The following is a 17,327-nucleotide window of genomic DNA, read 5'->3' on the forward strand; positions in this document are numbered from 1 at the left end:
TCACCCTGTTCTTAAGATGATGTGCTAAGATGTGCAAAAACATTGCAAGCATCTCCTCAACAGATACATTTTTATGCTTGTCAAACCTCCATTCTCACATAGAAGCTTGCATAATCTTCTAAACGTTTCTCTATCCATTCTTAATTGTGCCACTCACTTGATATCACTCTCGTAAACCAAATCAGACAAGTGACCTAATTGTTGTTAAACCCTTATAACCATCGTTGGACTTCGTATCCTTCATTCATAATAAATAGAAACATAGTTACACATAGCAGCACATACAACCATAATCATTTGTAACATCATAACTATCTCTTTTATCACTACAACCACTATCTTCTTTCGTGCTAAAAGTCGAGACATGATTACTCTACATTATCAACATATAAAATTAAATTTAGCATTGCATTGCATATTATAAAAAATAGATATCAACTTAGGATATAGATGTGAAAATGAACAACAATAGGCATAACATAAGAATCAAATTATAAAAAAGAAAGAAAAGAAAAAAATCCATAACACTAATAAAAGTTTTTATAATTCTTATTACTTTTCTGGAGACTTGTATTCATAAAACAACATGCAAATTATATAAAAAAAGTAATACCATGACCAGTTTGTGCAGTTGCAATAAAAAACAGTAAAGTACAACTTTAATGGTGTTAGATTCTTGACTCTTTTGTAAAGATACAAAACAACAGCCAAGATATGAACTGATCTGTTTTCCAATCTATTTTCCAACAACCCATGTTCCTAAATCCTATTTTCTTATTCAAAGAGAACCTCATTTCAGAAGCACAGTTTTTTTTTTTTTTTTTTACTCTTCTCTATTTGTTTTTTAGATTTCGAGACTTCACTGAGCAGTTTTTATTTTCTCCACCTTTAGACTAATCAATGTTTTCAACCCAATTACACTGGAAATTTTGCAAACCAAAAGAAATCAAACAATGGTGAAACTGGAATCAACGTGTTCAAAAAATAAAAACAAAAAACAAAAACAAAAAAACAAAACAAAAACAAAAACAATGGATGATTTGTGGCCTACCTGAAAACTGAAAAACCCCTAGATGGGAGGTGCTATGAAATGAATGATTTGTGGCTCCAAAACAATGGCAAAAGAGGGGACGATGAATGACTGAGAGAGAAATGGGGAAATAAACCCTAGAGAGGGAAATACCTTGAAAGCTCTTCTTCTTCTTCTTCATGTTTCTAGAGAGAGAGAGAGAGATTTTGGAGCTGAAATTGTAGAGAAGAATTAAGGGTAAAATCATAATTTATATTTAATATCAGGATTGAGAGTGACAATCCGGTGGGGGTTAAGGGGAGTGCCAATCCCATTCCTCAACCCTAAATTGGTGTGGGACTCATACATTCTCACTCTCATTCTAGAATATAAATGGGTAAGTAAACATTGAGTTGATTCTGAATCCCAATTCTCATTCCTCACTCCTGATAAGTAAACATAACATCAATTCATTAATCTTAAGTTTTCAAAGGTAATTTCACTCCCTCTCCCGAGTGCTGAGCAAAATAGTATGCAAAACTCACTTAAACAATATCCTTATTAGCCTAATCAAATCAAGCATCCATTAAGCAACCTAATTTTGATTATCTAAATTAATTGGCCCCCCGGACTCAACTAACTTTAAGTTGTGTTTTCTCAATTCCAACATGTGAAAATAACTCTTTCGAGCCTAAATCCATGCATATTTGTCTCTAATTTATGAAAACACAAATTAGAGCAATTAACATAGAGAAACACAAAGGAATTAAATAGAAATCAAACTAACAATTGATAAAATATTCAAAATATAGTTCAAACAAGGTTACATCAAGTCCTGGAATAATAATCTAGCTCAACATAGAGAAATCCATAACCAAAAACAAAATCTAAAAACTAAAAAGAAAATAAAGGGAGAATGAACAACTATGTTAGAAGAATGATCTTATAAGCTTGAATCCACCATCTTCTGTAAGGATCTTCAATGAAATCATGGGATTTGAGCCTCCAAAGTTCCTTATTCTCTAGGGATTTTGTTCGTCTTTTTCCTCTCTTCCTCTCCAATTTTGGAAAAATGAATCTTCTCTCCTTTTATATCTCTCCAAATCAACTCAAATTGATAGCATTTCGTGTCTGGACCTTAACAACGACATAATAAAAGCAACAACTAAATGAAATGGATGACTACATGAATAAGTGACAAAAAATGAAATAAAAGAGGGCATCCAAAAGAAACTAAATAAAAAAAATGCGGCAAGAAACCTTAATATTCACATCAAAATATATAGTATAATTCATTTCCTAGAATATTAAAAGCAGATTATGAATGTAATTAGAACTTTTTTTTTCATTTTATGCATCGTATTTTAACCTTATACAGAATAGGAAGTTCATTGCTTTAAACAGAAAGCCTCTCTCATCGTTCTCCTTAGCGATCTCCTCCCATCTGGCTCTTCACCACCCCTAAAATCATCAAAAGTATGTACTCAAAGTTCCCAAACCCTAGAAATCGAATCGCTCATTTGACAGAGGAGGAAGCTTCTGCTTGTCGGTTTCTCTTTTGAACTATAGTGTGAGTTGTGTCCCACCATCTCGTTTGGTGTCACCCCCATTAAGTTCTGAAAGAGATTTTAGATCTAGAGTCGAATATTTCTTTTTATTTTTTAATACAAAACGAGATTGATTCCGCAAATCTCCTTCCAAATCCCATCCATACAAACCTTTCGGTGACACTAGATCAAATGATTTTAAGCTATGACCGGATATTGTCCTCTTTTTTTAATTTTATGTTTTTATAATTTTTAATAAATTTGAGGCATGTTTACTTACTAGGATTAAAGAATGAGAGTGGAAAACATGAGTTAATCTCATGTTTACTTACTCTTTTTTATACTAAAATGGGAGTAGGATTGGTGTGCCCCACTTAAATTTGATATTGATGAATGAGATTAGCACTCTCATATCCCCCTTAGAATTGGGACTCATATTCCTGATATTAACATTAAATTACTATTATATTTATATTTTACTTATAAATATTAAATGAAAAATAAATTCAAAAAATAATAATTACAACCTATATTTATTATTGGGTACTTGGCGCGAATGGTTTCCAAACTTGTCAAAAGGTGACAGTTTGATCCCCAAACGTTTTTTTTTTTAACGAAACAAGGCCCAAAGTATTTAAAATGGTACAATGTCGTCCTTTTTGTTAAATGTTATTAAAAAACAAGGACTAAATCCTAACATATTAAAGTCATTGGGACTAAAAAATCACCCAATAAAGAAATAAGGGACCATAATATCACCCTTTTAAGTTATTATGCCGTTACTTTTTAGAAAACATCTGACGGAAAGAACTACATTGCACATTTTTAAATAGTTTGGGATTCGTTTCGTCAAAAAAAAGTTTAGGGACAAAACTATTACCTTTTAAAGAGTTTAAGGATCATTCGTGTAATTTACCCTTTATTATTTTATTTGCCTGAAATTATAATATTAGCTTAATTATTGTTAACTTTAATACAATAAATATGTACTTTATTTGTTTAATAAATTAATGATATATTTTAATTTTTAACACTATTTTTTATTTTTATTTATTTTATTTAAATTTTAACAATTTATTTTTATATGTTAAATAATTATACAATTTATATTTATTATTTTATTACCCTATTATTACACTTAATATTTTAATTATGATTAATTTTAATATAATTAGTACACAATTTATTTTTTAAATTAAAAATATAAAATTAATTTAAAGGGTATATTAGTATTTTTACACTATTTCACTCTGATTTTAAGTGTAAGTAAAAGCATATTTGGAGTGACTCCGAGTCTCTGATTTTGAATTTTGTCACCAAGTAAATAACTTATTCTGACTCTGATTCCTCACTTTAAATCCTACCCTCCCCGGATCCTACCCACTCTGATTCATGCTCATTTCGATTACACGTAGGTAAACAGGCCATTGGTGTGTACAAGTTCACTTAATGAATAGTGAGCTAGGGTCCTGTTAATTTCACAATTTGAATCAAACTCAAACTTTTTACTACAATGTTTTCACTAATAAAAATTAAATTTAAATTTTATATATACAATATTTTTCTCTCACATGAATTGACTTTTCAAGCCAAGTTCTCAACTCGAACTCACGGAAGGAATGAGCCTTTAATTTTTTTAACATCAGATGCAAATAGGAGTGGCAATTTGTGTTACGTGTCGTGTTTGTATCGTGTTTTGATCGTTTCTTCTTAAATTTACAGTCAACCCGAACACAACCCGTGATACGAAATTTTTTAAAAACTGTAACACGACCACTTTACGGGTTGACACGACAAGACATGAAAATGACCCGTGAGACAAAATTGACCCGTGAACCTGAAATTGACACGAAAATTATATATTTTTCTTTAGTTTTTTACATATTAAAAATAACTTAAAATTCATAACACACTAAAATACAGTAACATCCATTAAAATTAAGCAAATAATAGTATTAGATTTTGAGTATAACTATCATGATATCACAAGTTCATAATAAAATCTAAAATATGTAATGAAAAATATATTTTAGTTTTTTATGAGTTTTGTGTCGTGTTCAGGTTAGGTGGGTCCAACCCAAAATTGACTAGTGTTTTTTGTGTCAATTTCAGGTCGACTCAATTCTGACTCGAACTGTTTTTGTCAACCATAATCCTCAAAATTTGTGTTATTTTTTAATCGTATTATTATGTCGTGGCTCATATTACCGGTCCTAGATGCAAATCTATTGGACAACATCACCAATGAGGAAAAAGTGCCTCCGTCAGGGTAGTTTTTAAGGTTTTGCTAAAGCTTATTGCTTTCTCTCAAAAAAAAAAAAAAAAAAAAAAAAAAAAGGAGAAGAGAAAAAGCGGAAAAAATGATAATCTCAAAATGTAAAAATAAAAATGAAAAGAAAAGAAAAACCCTAATTAGATAATAAGATAAAAAAAATAAAAAAATAAAATCTGGGGATTGAGATACTTCTTCCCGACAACAGATTTCATCAGCGCAAAGCCGCGAACTGTGAGTTTCAGACTAAAATCTCCATCAAACTGTACCAGACGTTCTCTTTCAAAATACCTGAATCGTTCCCCTGGTACGGTCTACAATATATTTTGGATTTGAAATATATTTCTCCCGCATTCTTTGGACCCTAGTTTCTCTGTACTGTTCTTAATCGTAGATCGTAACTTCAAGTTTGGGGAGTTCAGAGTCAATACAGCACAGCCTTTTAAAAAATCTCCGATAATAATCTTCTTTCAATTGCATTTGCTTTCAGAAATTTGCTCTACGAAGAAGCTCTGACTGGATTCTGCTGGTAAAAAGGAAAAGAACCAGTTATGGCGCTTTCCTTCGATTTGCAGGACTTTATTCTCCGTGCTCGGGTATTGAAGCTATATAGGCAAGCGCTGAGGACCACTCGAAGAGCCCCTGTTCATGCTCGAGGTTAAAATTTCTCTTGAAACTTCTTCTTCCCCACAATTTTTAGGACGAAATTTTGGATGTTGAAGCCATTTTTTCCCGAAAAAATTATTGGCCCCTAAGATTTAGAACTGTGAATGGAAGAGGCGATAATAGATTTCTTATCCCCTAATAAATTTAGAATTGTTCATCTGTTTCTTTAGTTTTAGTTAAACTTTTGTTTGCAGAACATATTCATTATTATGTATTAGATAAAACTTGTATGATTTTTCCCCGTTAAGCAGCTTAAAACACAAACTAGTTCTTATCAGGAACTCTGTTGAGAAATGCAGAACATTCTCATGTTTTGTGGTGGATTTTACAATCATGTTGATGTCTTCAGAACAATTCTCTAATTACTAACGTGCAGATTCTTTCCTTGTGAACAGCGGAACTACGGCAGACGATTAGACAGGAGATGGAGAACAACCGGAACTGCAATGACAAGCAAAAGATTCGTTTTTTTATTAGCGAAGGATTAGAGAGACTGAAAGATCTTGGTGAGATGTTAGATATGCAAGGTCACTCTTAGCGGGGGTACAGCTGCCTTTTTTCCCTTTTCTTGATGAATCATGGTTACATTTTAATGCGTTGATGATTTGATTATTTTGTTGAAACCATGGTACAATTTCAATTTTCATTTATATAAAATTGCTGAATTTCCATCAAAATTTCATCATCAAAGAAGAATGCAATACAGTTACAAAACTCATGATAAAGAAAGATGAGTAAGCTAATTCTACAATGGACGGGTTACAAATCCTCTAGCGACCATTTTCTCCACCAACTCCTCATGCTTCTTCAACTGCCCTGCCTTCCTCAGCTGCTCCAAAACCATCTCATAAACAGGAAAACTCGGCTTCAGGCACTTCTCCTCAATCATCTCCCTAAAGAACCTGTAGGCATTATTCCAATGCCCCATCCCGCAAAACATCACGATCAAAACCCGATAAGTGTTCACATTCGGCTCAACCTCACTCTCGTCCATCTCCTCCTTCAACTTCAGAACCATATCCATAGACTTCGATTCTGCAAACATTTGCATCAACACATTGTAAGTCACAGTGTTAGGCTTGCACTTCAATTCCTTCATCTTGGCATACATCCTATGAGCAGCATTCACGTCCTTCAACTTCGCAACCAGCCTAAATATCGGATTAAATGTCGACGAATTCGGGTTGCACCCTTTCTTAACCATCAAGTTAAGCACCTTAGCAGCGTCATCAAGATTCTCATCCTTGCAATGACAATCCACCAGAAAATTATACGTAATCACATCGGCTTCGCATTTCAGCCTCTTCATCTGATTAAACACCTGCAAAACCTTTTGAGTCCTTCCAGCCTTGACATGAACACGCATGAGATTATTGAAAGTAACCGCGTTTGGTTGACATCCAACGTCGATCATCTCCGAGAAAACATCATGGCCACGCGTGATTTGCCCACACCTACACAACGCGTCAATGACAATAGTGTAAGTGTAGACATTAGGCTTAATACCCGCCTTTTTCATTTCGCTGAAAACGCTCTCGGCCTCGGAAATATTGCCCGCACGACACCAACCGTGGATCAAGTTTGTGTACAAAACGACATCCGGCTCAAACTTGTCCTTCAAGCCATCGAAAAACGACTGCGCTTCGGTCGCTCTTCTTTTCTTGCACAGATTACTGATCACGACAGAGAAAGCAATCTTATCAGGCTTACAACCGTAATCGTCCATACGGTTAAAAGCGTGCACCGCCTCCGCAGCGAATCCGGCCCTTACGTAGCGGCGCACGAGGATCGAGAAGGTCTCGATAGTAATTTCCACGTTCCGGGTCTTCATGAGATCGAGCACGTGCCAGGCCAGGTCGAACTGCCTCACCTTCCCGGCGAGGTCGACCAGCTCGTTGTAGGGCTCGGGGGACTGGCCCAACCTGTCTTGGGCCGTGGCCCAGTTGAAGAAGGCCAGGGCCTGGAGGACCGGGATGCCGTGTCGGACCCCACCGCATTTCTCGATCACGCGGCGGACGATGCCCGGGGAGAGGGAGTGGACGGCCGAGATTTGGGAGAAGTCGAGAGAGAGAGAGGGGATTGTGAAGTTAGGGTTAGGTGGAGAGGGGTTGGAGTCGGGGCTTGGGTTTTTCCGGTGGTGCCCTTTGATGAGGGAGTGAAGTTTGTCGGCGATTAGGGTTTCTTCGGGGGATAAGCTGGAGGAGGTAGGGCCAGTTTGGGGATTGTCGTTTGTGTCCTCCTCTGAAAGATGTGCTTCCGAGGAAGATGAAAAGAAAGCGTAAAGTCCCAATTGGAGCTTAAAGGGAGAAGAAAAGAGGTTGGGAAAACGAAGCTTTGATTTGATTAGGGCCATTTGGGTTTCAACAGAAACAGTGGCGGCAATAAGGAGAGTGAGAGGACTGAGGAGTTAGCAGCGAAGGAGACGGAGAGGCGCCACAATATTATTAGTGGAGTTTTGCTTTGGTACGACGGCGTTTTCCTTTCCTTTTTTTTTTTTGTTCTATCAAAATTATATTCATGCTGCTGCCAGATAACATTTGGCCCGTTTAATAACAATTTCAAAATAATTTTATTTTCAGTATAAAAGTAAAAATAAATTATTTTAAGAATTATTTTGAAATCAATTTTGAAATTGTGTTTAGTTAGTTTTTTAAGAAATTATTTTGAGTATAATAAAAAAAAAATTTTAATTATAATTATTAATTAATATATTATAACATTATTGATAAGTATTAAAAAAATAAAAACAGAAAAAGAAAATAATTTTTAACCATTTTTAAATTTTTTTATAAAAATTATTCTCACTGTTTTTTATTTTCATTTTCGTTTTTAAAATATTTGTTAAACAAACACGATTTACAGATCATTTTCATTTATATCTTAAAAGACGCGTAAAAATATTTTTAAAAATAATCTAAAATCAATTCTAAACGCACCCATATACTCAATATATGTTGTATTTTTGTTTTTGTCGTCTTCATTTTTTATGTCGTTTCCTTATTATTATAACGTTTTAGGGTTTTGCCTTTTTTATAGTTAATGTTTTTTTTTTTTTTTTGGTAGTTTGTCGCTTATGATTGGTGTCATTTCAAAAAAAAGATTGGTGTCGTTTGAGATTGTTATCGTTTTTTATGTTAGACTTTTCTTTTTAGCTTTTTCGGTTTCTTTTCTTCCCCCTCCAGTTATTGTTGTTTAATATTTGTTTTCGTTTCTTCATTTCGTATCGTTTTTAAGGTCATTGTCGTTATAGGTTTTATACCGTCGTTTTCTGATTTGTCATTTCTGTATTTGATGTCGGTTATTGCCTTATAGGTTCTAATTTACTGGCCTCTACTTTTGTTGTCGTGTTTTATAGTTAAATTTTAGGTGATCTTGAACTTTGAGATTATTTCCACTTTGTTTTTAAATTTTGAAAACTCACGTTGTTTTTTAAATTTTCAATTTGCCTCATTTAAGCTCTTTTATAAGAATTTTTGTTAAAATTAGACGAAAAAATTGAGAATTAAGTGTGGTTATATAATTTTTATTTATTTATTTTTAATAGAAATTCATATAGAAAGGATACATGACTGCGTTATTTTTTTTTCTATTTATTTTTAACAAAAATCATAACATAAAGATTAAGTGTGAACAATTTAAAGTTCAATGAGCAAAAATTGATAACTTTTAAAATTTAGGCAACAAAATGAGAATGACCCAGCACTCCTTGATGATAATGTAATTTTTATTTTTATTTTTTGCCTCCTTTTTGTTGTCGTTTGTAGTAAATGTTGTTTCATATTTATTGTCGTTTCCCATTTTACATTTTTAAGGTTTTCAAGTAAATGAAGTTTTTTTTTTTTTTTTTCTTTTTTGAGTCGTTAATAGCTCGTTTGGCTTTTCTTCCTGGAAGTCTTCCAGAGTTCAAAAGTTGTTTTTGTCATTGTTTTTAGTCAGAAGGGTTTCTAGTTAAAGTTAAAAAATGTTGCATCTCAAAAAGCTCTTTTAAGAATACTTGATATTTTTCATAATTATATTGTATCATTTTCAATATTCATTAGAAAATTTTAACATACTTTTTTTTTGTTCCATTAAGCAGTATAAAAAATATGGTTTTCAACACTTATGCTTACCAAATCGTAAAAGAATGTAACGAGAAACGTAATAGGATTGGAAAGAAAAATAAAATAATAGAATTAAAAGTTATTCATTCCCTTTCAAGTATGGTGTAATGGAAAATAATCTCATTTCCTTTCTTAGGTTGACTAAAATTAGGAATAATAATGTTATGAATGTAATCACTAAAATGTCATTTTACACAATTTTATAACCATTAATTATATAATAATTTATTAATAGTAGATAAGTAAATTTAACATTCATTCACTTTAACAAGAAATCAATACTAAAAATGGTACAATAATTGACATTCACTTTCTTTATTTCTTATATTGCGTGAGGCCCATTAAATTTCATTACTAATTTTGTACGTGAACACATTATTAAATAGAAAGAGAGTCATTAGAGAAATGCAAAGTAACATACCTTGATGAAAAGTCGAAGACTTAAAGCTTTTAGGCCCCGTTCATTTTACCGATTCGAGTTTAGAATTTAAATTTGAGAAATAGTGGAAAATAGGCCAATATGAAAAGCTTAAGAAAGTATATAGGCCAATTTTTAGTTATAAAAATTAATAGGCCGTAACTTGTCAAGTTATGGTTCATAACCAGATAAGTTATGGACAAACTTGTCAAGTTATGGTTCATAGCCAGACAAGTTATGGATAATTATGGACAATAACTTGTCAAGTTATGGTTCATAACCAGACAAGTTATGGACGAAAACAGTAATTTGACCTATTTATTAACTTATGTAAACTATTGGCTTATTAATTTTAATTCATCTCAAGTCTTGGCCTATTTCCCTATTTCTCCCTTTGAATTTTGCTATAGTAAAAAGTTCTCAGAAACAGTCACATTTAATTTTTTTGTTACAGTAAAAAACTTTCATATAAAGTCATATCTCAACTCGAATTAAAAACTCGAATCAATGAACTAAACACCCTTACTTTCATTCTTTTATTGCTTAAAATTTGAAGGTAAAATAATGCTAAATGAGCATGCCAGTCATCGTGTTTAGTACAAAATTAAATTACGCTCCAATGGCAATCAGTTTCTTCCAAATTCCTTTTAAGGAAATGATACTCACCAAACGCCCTTCCCAAATTGTACAATTCTCTTAATTAATGTTCTTATCCATCATAATTCCCTTGCTAATAACAATTCAGCAATGCCAGCTGTTTTTCAACACATGCAATAAATATATTCAAACAACAATCCTTGTATGGCTTCTTTTTCGAAATCTTGGTTACCATAGATGGCTGCATTCCTAGGAGAAATTCATTTAAGCAAGAAATTTTGGCTCACTTCATTGCCAAGTCCCAGAAAATACCTTCAACATCTCAATTCTCCATATATTCTAATAATTTCCTTTGCAAAACTTCTCTATTAAAAACAAAAAAACAAAAACAAAAACAAAAATAAGATCAAAAGAAATAATCGTCTCCATTCATTCAACGTAGAAGTAGTTGTAGATGGTTTCTTCTGAGAGTACTCCACGCTTAGTTACATTAGAGGAATTGGTGCCACTTTGTCCATGGAAGACTCCGGCACCGCCATTCCCAGGAAATCAAAAAGGGCAATATGTGAAGGTCAAGAAGCCGCTGCTAAGAGAAGGAACAGAAGTGTTTTGGGCTCCAAGGAGATTATTGCTTAATGAAGATGAAGATATTGAAGGTTTGGTGGTTCCCTTTGTAGGCTTATTCGAGTTCTGTGATGCTTGTATTATCAACAACGTCAAGAGATGGATTGATAGGCTTCTTGGTCAAATTTTCAGCTTACCCAAGTATGATGTTTCCAATAAACGGATTTTAGAAGACTCGTTATAATTGTGAATATATCCTCCCTTTTTTTCCTTTTTTTTTTTTTTTTTGTCAATTTTATGTGACATGAATGATCCTGCTATTTCAGTTTTTTCTTATTGTTTTTTCATGTTAGGGCTCTTAATCTTGGGTTTATGTTCATGTACACAGATTTCAGCACCAAAGAAGGGTGAGAAACAAAGAAAAATGCAGTTTATTTTCTTAGATAAATTTATTAACTTCCTGAAGTTGTTCTTCCTACGAGTCCGGTTATTTTGAATTAGAGATACGATGATATTTATATTTTTTTTAAAAGATATGATGGTAATTGAATAAATAACTACTGATAATTATTTGAAACAGTGATTATCTAATTAACTGAATTTAAAATGACGCGCATAAGTAGAGGTGTGCTTTCAGGCAAGGAATCAGTAAAAACAGGTGCAAACAAATCAATGGAAAAGTAATGCTAAAAAAAGATATAAAATAAGGGTGTATTTATGATGGATTGACGGGAAGGTTATCTTGTTCCGTTGGTAGAAATTATGTTTTAATGGTAGTTTCTCAAAAGTTTAAATTGCAGTATGAGTAATTTTATGTCACTCATGTAAATTTTAATGTGAATATGTACAGATATCATCATTAAAAATTAATCTAACAATTAAAAAATAAAATATCATTCTCCATCATAATAATTCTTAAAAATTAAATAAAAAACAATTGCTATAAAGTATAGCTGTAGTTGAGCATAAAAACAGTGCATTTACTTTACATTAAAGGGAAAGGAAAAGGAAAAGGGAAAATGAATAAATTTATTTTCTCATTCAATAATATGTTTACTTACAAAAATAAAAAATTAATATTTAGTGGGTCCCACATAATATAGAGAAGGAGAAATGTGTCAAATACTCTTTAAAGTGTATGAATCTAGATTTTTATATTAAAATGCATAAATCTAGATTTTTACTTTTTACTTTTGATTAATATTCTTTTTAAAGAGTATTATCAAACACAAGCACTCTAAGAATAATTTTAATAATTATCTCTATAGAGTGAGAAAGAGAATACCAATTCTTGAATCTCCCTTAATATTAATTTCTTTTAATAAAAACCACAAATTTACTTATTTACCCTTAAAAATATTATAAATTAATAATTATTTAATTATGTAAAAAGACATTTTAATAAGTACATTGACAATATTATTTTTCCTAATTTTGATAAATATTAGAAAAGCAATGAGATTATTTCACATTATATTATATAATAGTTGAGTGAATACTTGAGAGTGAATCAATGATTTTTACTCTTTATTTTGTTTTCCATCTTATTATCTTTCTCATTATATTTTTTGCGGTTAGATAAAGGTCAAGAGTCAGAAAATGAGTTAGAATTTTCTATTAAAAAAGAATCTCGTTCATTTCATCAATTCGAGTTTAGAATTCGAGTTTTATTACAGTAAAAAGTTCTTAAAAACAGTCACATCTAACTTTTTTACTACAGTAAAAAACTCTCACATAAAGTCATATATCAATTTAAATTAAAAATTTAAATCAGCGAACTAAACAGACTCAAAGTGAGTTGGAATTTCATTGTTTTGATGAGTCGGAGCGTGTCCTTTTTTTTTTCGGGTGATAAATAAAGATGTTTGCTTGAATTTTTTGAGAATGAAAAAAAAAAGGTGGATTAAAAGAGATTTAAAGTTCAAAAAAAAAAAAAGTGTGTTAAAAGAAAATCAACGCAACATAATAGAAGGAAGAAGGGGCTCTTCGAGAAGTATCCAGTCAAAACTTAGCTCTAAACATGGTGCAGCACACAATACGGTAAACGCAAGGAAAACCAAACCGCTATTGTTTCGATTCACGAAAACGAAATTGCCGAATTCACGAAAACGAAATTGCCGAATTCTTTTTGCCTAGAGATCTTGGAACCTATAAATACCATTACTGCCCTTGAAGTTGAAACGTCCCGAGCGCGATTAAACAATTCAATTAGATTCTGATAGAGTTTCGTGCCTAAATCACTCAATCAGAGAGGTTTTAGGGCGGAAATTTTCAAAAATCAGAAGGAAAGGCCTCGTTCTTGCCATAGAAGCTAGGGTTTTCGATTCTCCGGTCGAGCTTTTCAGGGAATTCGAGCCCCTCCAACAATGGCGAAGGGGCGTTATACTCGGTTGCACGGTAGGAAATGGTCGACGTTCACGCTCGTCTTCTCGATTCTGTTCATGCTATCGGTTGTCCTTCTGATGCTTTTGGCTCTCGGAATCGTCTCTCTTCCGGTGAGCTCCGACGATTCTCCGCCTAACGATCTGAGCTCATTCAGGCGCAGGATTGTCGAGAGGTATGCATTCTCCTCGTCAATTTGCGATCGCGAAGAGATTGATCTGTTTGGAACTAGTGCGAATTAGGCTTTTAAGCGATTGAGATTATGATTTTTTTTTTTATTTTGGTTGCAGAGGTGACGAACTGGGGAAGAGAGAAGAGCAGTGGACCGAGGTTCTCTCTTGGGAGCCAAGAGCTTTCATATATCATAATGTTTTGGTACGGTTCCTTCTTCTTCAGTTTATATTTCTTTAATCAGACATAGGTTAAGAACGATATGTTTTGATTTCTCTGTTTGTTTAATTGCGTTTCGGTTGAGTTTAATTTGATGATATTATCATTTCCGAGTCAATGACGTTGATTTGTCTATTGGTTCTGTCTAATTATATTCCTTAATAGTGCTTGAAGCTACTCTCATTTGAAATATTGTATTCGACGCTTTAGATTGTATGAAATTGTAGATCGGTCAAAGGTAACATAAATTTTGTAAAATTGTAGACAGATAAAATCCTAAGGGAAAATTTCCAGGCTGCAGGGATTCTGATTGGATATTGAGGTTTTGACACGTGTGACTTGGTAGGGAATACGCCTGTGCATTTGCTGCTGCTAGTTAATCTTCATATGTGTTTTATCACGAGACGATTCCAATGGAAAAACAATAATCTAAATAGAACATTGCTTTACTCGGGTTAACTATAACTATATTCTGTAAATAAAAATGTTATATGGATGCTTCTTTACAAGAAGAAAAGTTGAAGTAGTTTTGGACTAATTTACTAGGAAGGTCTGTTCTCTTTTTCACGTCCTGGCAATACAACCGTAGATGTAAAAGCATCATTATCACCTAGTTTGCAAGTTGCCTGGTGAACCTTTGAGCAATTTTTTTGAGGCGGTTTCAAGATTAGATAAGTATTTCGAACTGTTTCACCTTGACGTTTTTTAACACCAACACTATGTGTTTTCTTTGAGGTGTCTGTGGAATATATTCAGTCTGAACTCTGACGACACTAGTTATTGCTGTCATTTTGAACAGTCCAAGGAAGAATGTGAATACTTAATTAGTATTGCTGAACCACATATGGTGAAATCAACTGTTGTTGATAGCAAGACAGGACGAAGCAAAGATAGCAGGTATGCATTTTCATGGTTCCTTTTCCACTTGGCTGTAAATTAGATCTGATAAAGAGTTTCAGGTGTGTTGTTGTTGGTGCTGTAAGAACTATCAAGGAAAATTGAGATTTGATCTATAGTTGTTTTTTTCTTTTTTTTTTTTTTTTTTTTGGCAATCAAAGACTTGATCTATAGTTGTAAGCTGAAACCCCATGTCTCTTTTGTATGCAGAGTTCGTACTAGCTCTGGCATGTTTCTCAAGAGAGGACGTGATAAGATAATAAGGGATATTGAAAAAAGAATAGCAGACTTTACTTTTATTCCTGTAGGTATGAGATTAGACAATACGTATTTGCACTTTGTCTTCTATCAACTGAAATTTGCACAAGTCCATGTCTAGGAATTGTATGGACAAAACTTCATTTTGATTGAAATTTTCTTGTTTTTCAATCAAACCTTCTACTTCTTTACAAGAAAAGGCGAAAAAAGAGCTTCTTTATGTCCTTTTTTATTGTTGCCTAACGTAATATGTAAATAGATCGAGTTGAAATGAGCATTTTTAGTGCTATTGGACATGTTCATCTGTTTTAACCTTTTCTTCTCTAAGAGCTTTATATGTTTCTGACTTGATAAAATCTCGTTGATGGTAGGCATTATTGCAACTTATAGGGTTGCCGGTTTATGCATTTGATGTACTACCAGCAAGGTCACGTGTAAATCTAGCATTCTGTTAGTTTCACTTTGGTCCCGCTATCACATCTAATTTATTTGTCTTCGCAATTCAGAGTTCCTGCTGTGCATTTCATTTGATTTCCTCTCCATTCTCGTCTCTTTGATTTTGTTAGGTTCTAATATTCTATAATATACTCCCAGTTACTGTAGGCTTTTGTTCCTGAGTAATAATCTAAATCTAGTTTTTATCAGACGAGCAAATCCTTGCATCTAAGAGGATCAAATTTTGTCTTATAAGTGGACATGTAGACACTTTTCCTTGTTAGTTTCGTTTAAAAGAGAGAATCGACTACTATAATAGTTGTAATTGATGCAGTAACTTGGTTTACTTCCTTGTTCCATGCTTTTTACTGTATGGTGATGTTTTTCCCTGGTGTTTCTTTTCTATCATCTGGCTCTTATTCTCCATCTTTGCCTTTTGGCCTTTGGTGAATTAACTACTGCGTATAAGCTAACGCTATAATTTTCAGAGCACGGTGAAGGACTTCAAATTCTCCACTATGAAGTTGGCCAAAAGTACGATGAACATTTCGATTACTTCCTTGATGATTTCAACACAAAAAATGGAGGCCAAAGGGTTGCCACTCTACTAATGTATCTGTAAGATTGCTTCCCATCTTTTCCGCTGTTTAATGTATCTTATAAAGCAATTAACTTGGTCTCAAATGTGCCACGTTGGTCTGATCTTTTCTTTTGTCATTTCTTCCGCTGTTAATGTAGGTCAGATGTTGAAGAAGGCGGCGAGACAGTATTTCCTTCTGCTAAGGGAAACTTCAGTTCATTGCCATATTGGAATGAACTATCTGAATGTGGGAAACAGGGTCTTGCGGTGAAGCCGAAAATGGGTGATGCATTGCTGTTTTGGAGTATGAGACCTGATGCAACTTTAGATCCATCAAGTTTGCACGGTTAGCTATAAATACATTTCACAGACACTCAAATATTTCTATTCAAGAATATAAGGATCTACCCTTTTTTCCCGAACTGAATGATTCTTGATTTCTTATGGTATTTATGTTCTCTGACAGGGGGATGCCCTGTGATTAAAGGGAACAAGTGGTCTTCTACAAAATGGATGCATCTTGGGGAGTACAAAGTATAGGCGATAAAGGAAAGGTACTTAACTAAAAGTAGTTACTACCTTAGCGAGTATTGGCATAATGCTAATTGACAAAAGTAATAAACGTAAACGTAGATATCGTTTAGGTTTAAAGGTATTTTTTCCTATCCAAAAATCGTTTTCACTAGCTGGCGTGTCAACCATAATTTGCATTTTTATACCTGAAATTAATTTCAACCGCTTACTCAAAAGATATAAGATTCAAGATTTTTTGTCTCTAATTTAAATGAGATTTTAAAATGAAATTTCAAGAGTGCCCACGAATTGATATAATGGAGTATTGTTATCACTTTCCTATTACATGTTATAGATATTGCAAATTACTACAAAAGTGATAATTTTACAACATCAACGCTCCGATCCCATTAGAAAACTTTTCCTCTTTTTTTGGCATATACTATGATAAAATAATTGTTTTTTAAATCTCTTGTGGCGCTTCAACTAGTTTTTTCATTTCTACCTTGATTTACATGCAGGATCGCATTCAGAGGAGTCCTTTACGCAGATCATCGTGGATAAGTCTTGACCTTTCAGAAATTTCACCACCGAAATCTTTACAAATCAGATGTCAAAAGTTTTACGCTTCTGTAATTCTTTTACCTTTTGTCGATAATGAGTACATTTTTGTAAATTAACAAAAATAGGCTCTAG

At 33.1% G+C, this 17,327-nt stretch overlaps 3 protein-coding genes across 4 annotated transcripts; 2 read left to right on the plus strand and 1 right to left on the minus strand.

Moving 5' to 3' along the window:
* Positions 1-5,023: 5,023 nt before the first annotated feature.
* LOC21397455 lies at positions 5,024-6,117 on the plus strand. 2 transcript variants are annotated; one of them, XM_024167992.1, is made up of 3 exons: positions 5,024-5,135; positions 5,319-5,485; positions 5,890-6,117. In XM_024167992.1, exons 2-3 carry the CDS (start codon positions 5,380-5,382, stop codon positions 6,030-6,032), a joined length of 249 nt encoding a protein of 82 aa, XP_024023760.1. In that variant the 5' UTR covers positions 5,024-5,135; positions 5,319-5,379; the 3' UTR covers positions 6,033-6,117. The 2 variants fall into 2 exon arrangements, with proteins under 2 accessions (XP_024023760.1, XP_010100121.1); XM_010101819.2 differs by having other exon boundaries at positions 5,366-5,485.
* Positions 6,118-6,164: 47 nt separating this feature from the next.
* LOC21397456 (pentatricopeptide repeat-containing protein At1g20300, mitochondrial) lies at positions 6,165-7,958 on the minus strand. The gene has a single exon (XM_010101820.2). The coding sequence runs from the start codon at positions 7,845-7,847 to the stop codon at positions 6,240-6,242; it is 1,608 nt and encodes a 535-aa protein (XP_010100122.1). The 5' UTR covers positions 7,848-7,958; the 3' UTR covers positions 6,165-6,239.
* A 5,195-nt stretch (positions 7,959-13,153) lies between these two features.
* LOC21397458 (probable prolyl 4-hydroxylase 3) lies at positions 13,154-17,307 on the plus strand. The gene is made up of 8 exons (XM_010101822.2): positions 13,154-13,733; positions 13,849-13,933; positions 14,748-14,845; positions 15,056-15,153; positions 16,027-16,156; positions 16,277-16,464; positions 16,585-16,672; positions 17,153-17,307. Exons 1-7 carry the CDS (start codon positions 13,543-13,545, stop codon positions 16,656-16,658), a joined length of 864 nt encoding a protein of 287 aa, XP_010100124.1. The 5' UTR covers positions 13,154-13,542; the 3' UTR covers positions 16,659-16,672; positions 17,153-17,307.
* Positions 17,308-17,327: the final 20 nt, after the last annotated feature.

This window comes from Morus notabilis, unplaced genomic scaffold, assembly GCF_000414095.1.
Source record: "Morus notabilis unplaced genomic scaffold, ASM41409v2 Scaffold396, whole genome shotgun sequence".
Taxonomy (NCBI): Eukaryota; Viridiplantae; Streptophyta; class Magnoliopsida; order Rosales; family Moraceae; genus Morus; species Morus notabilis.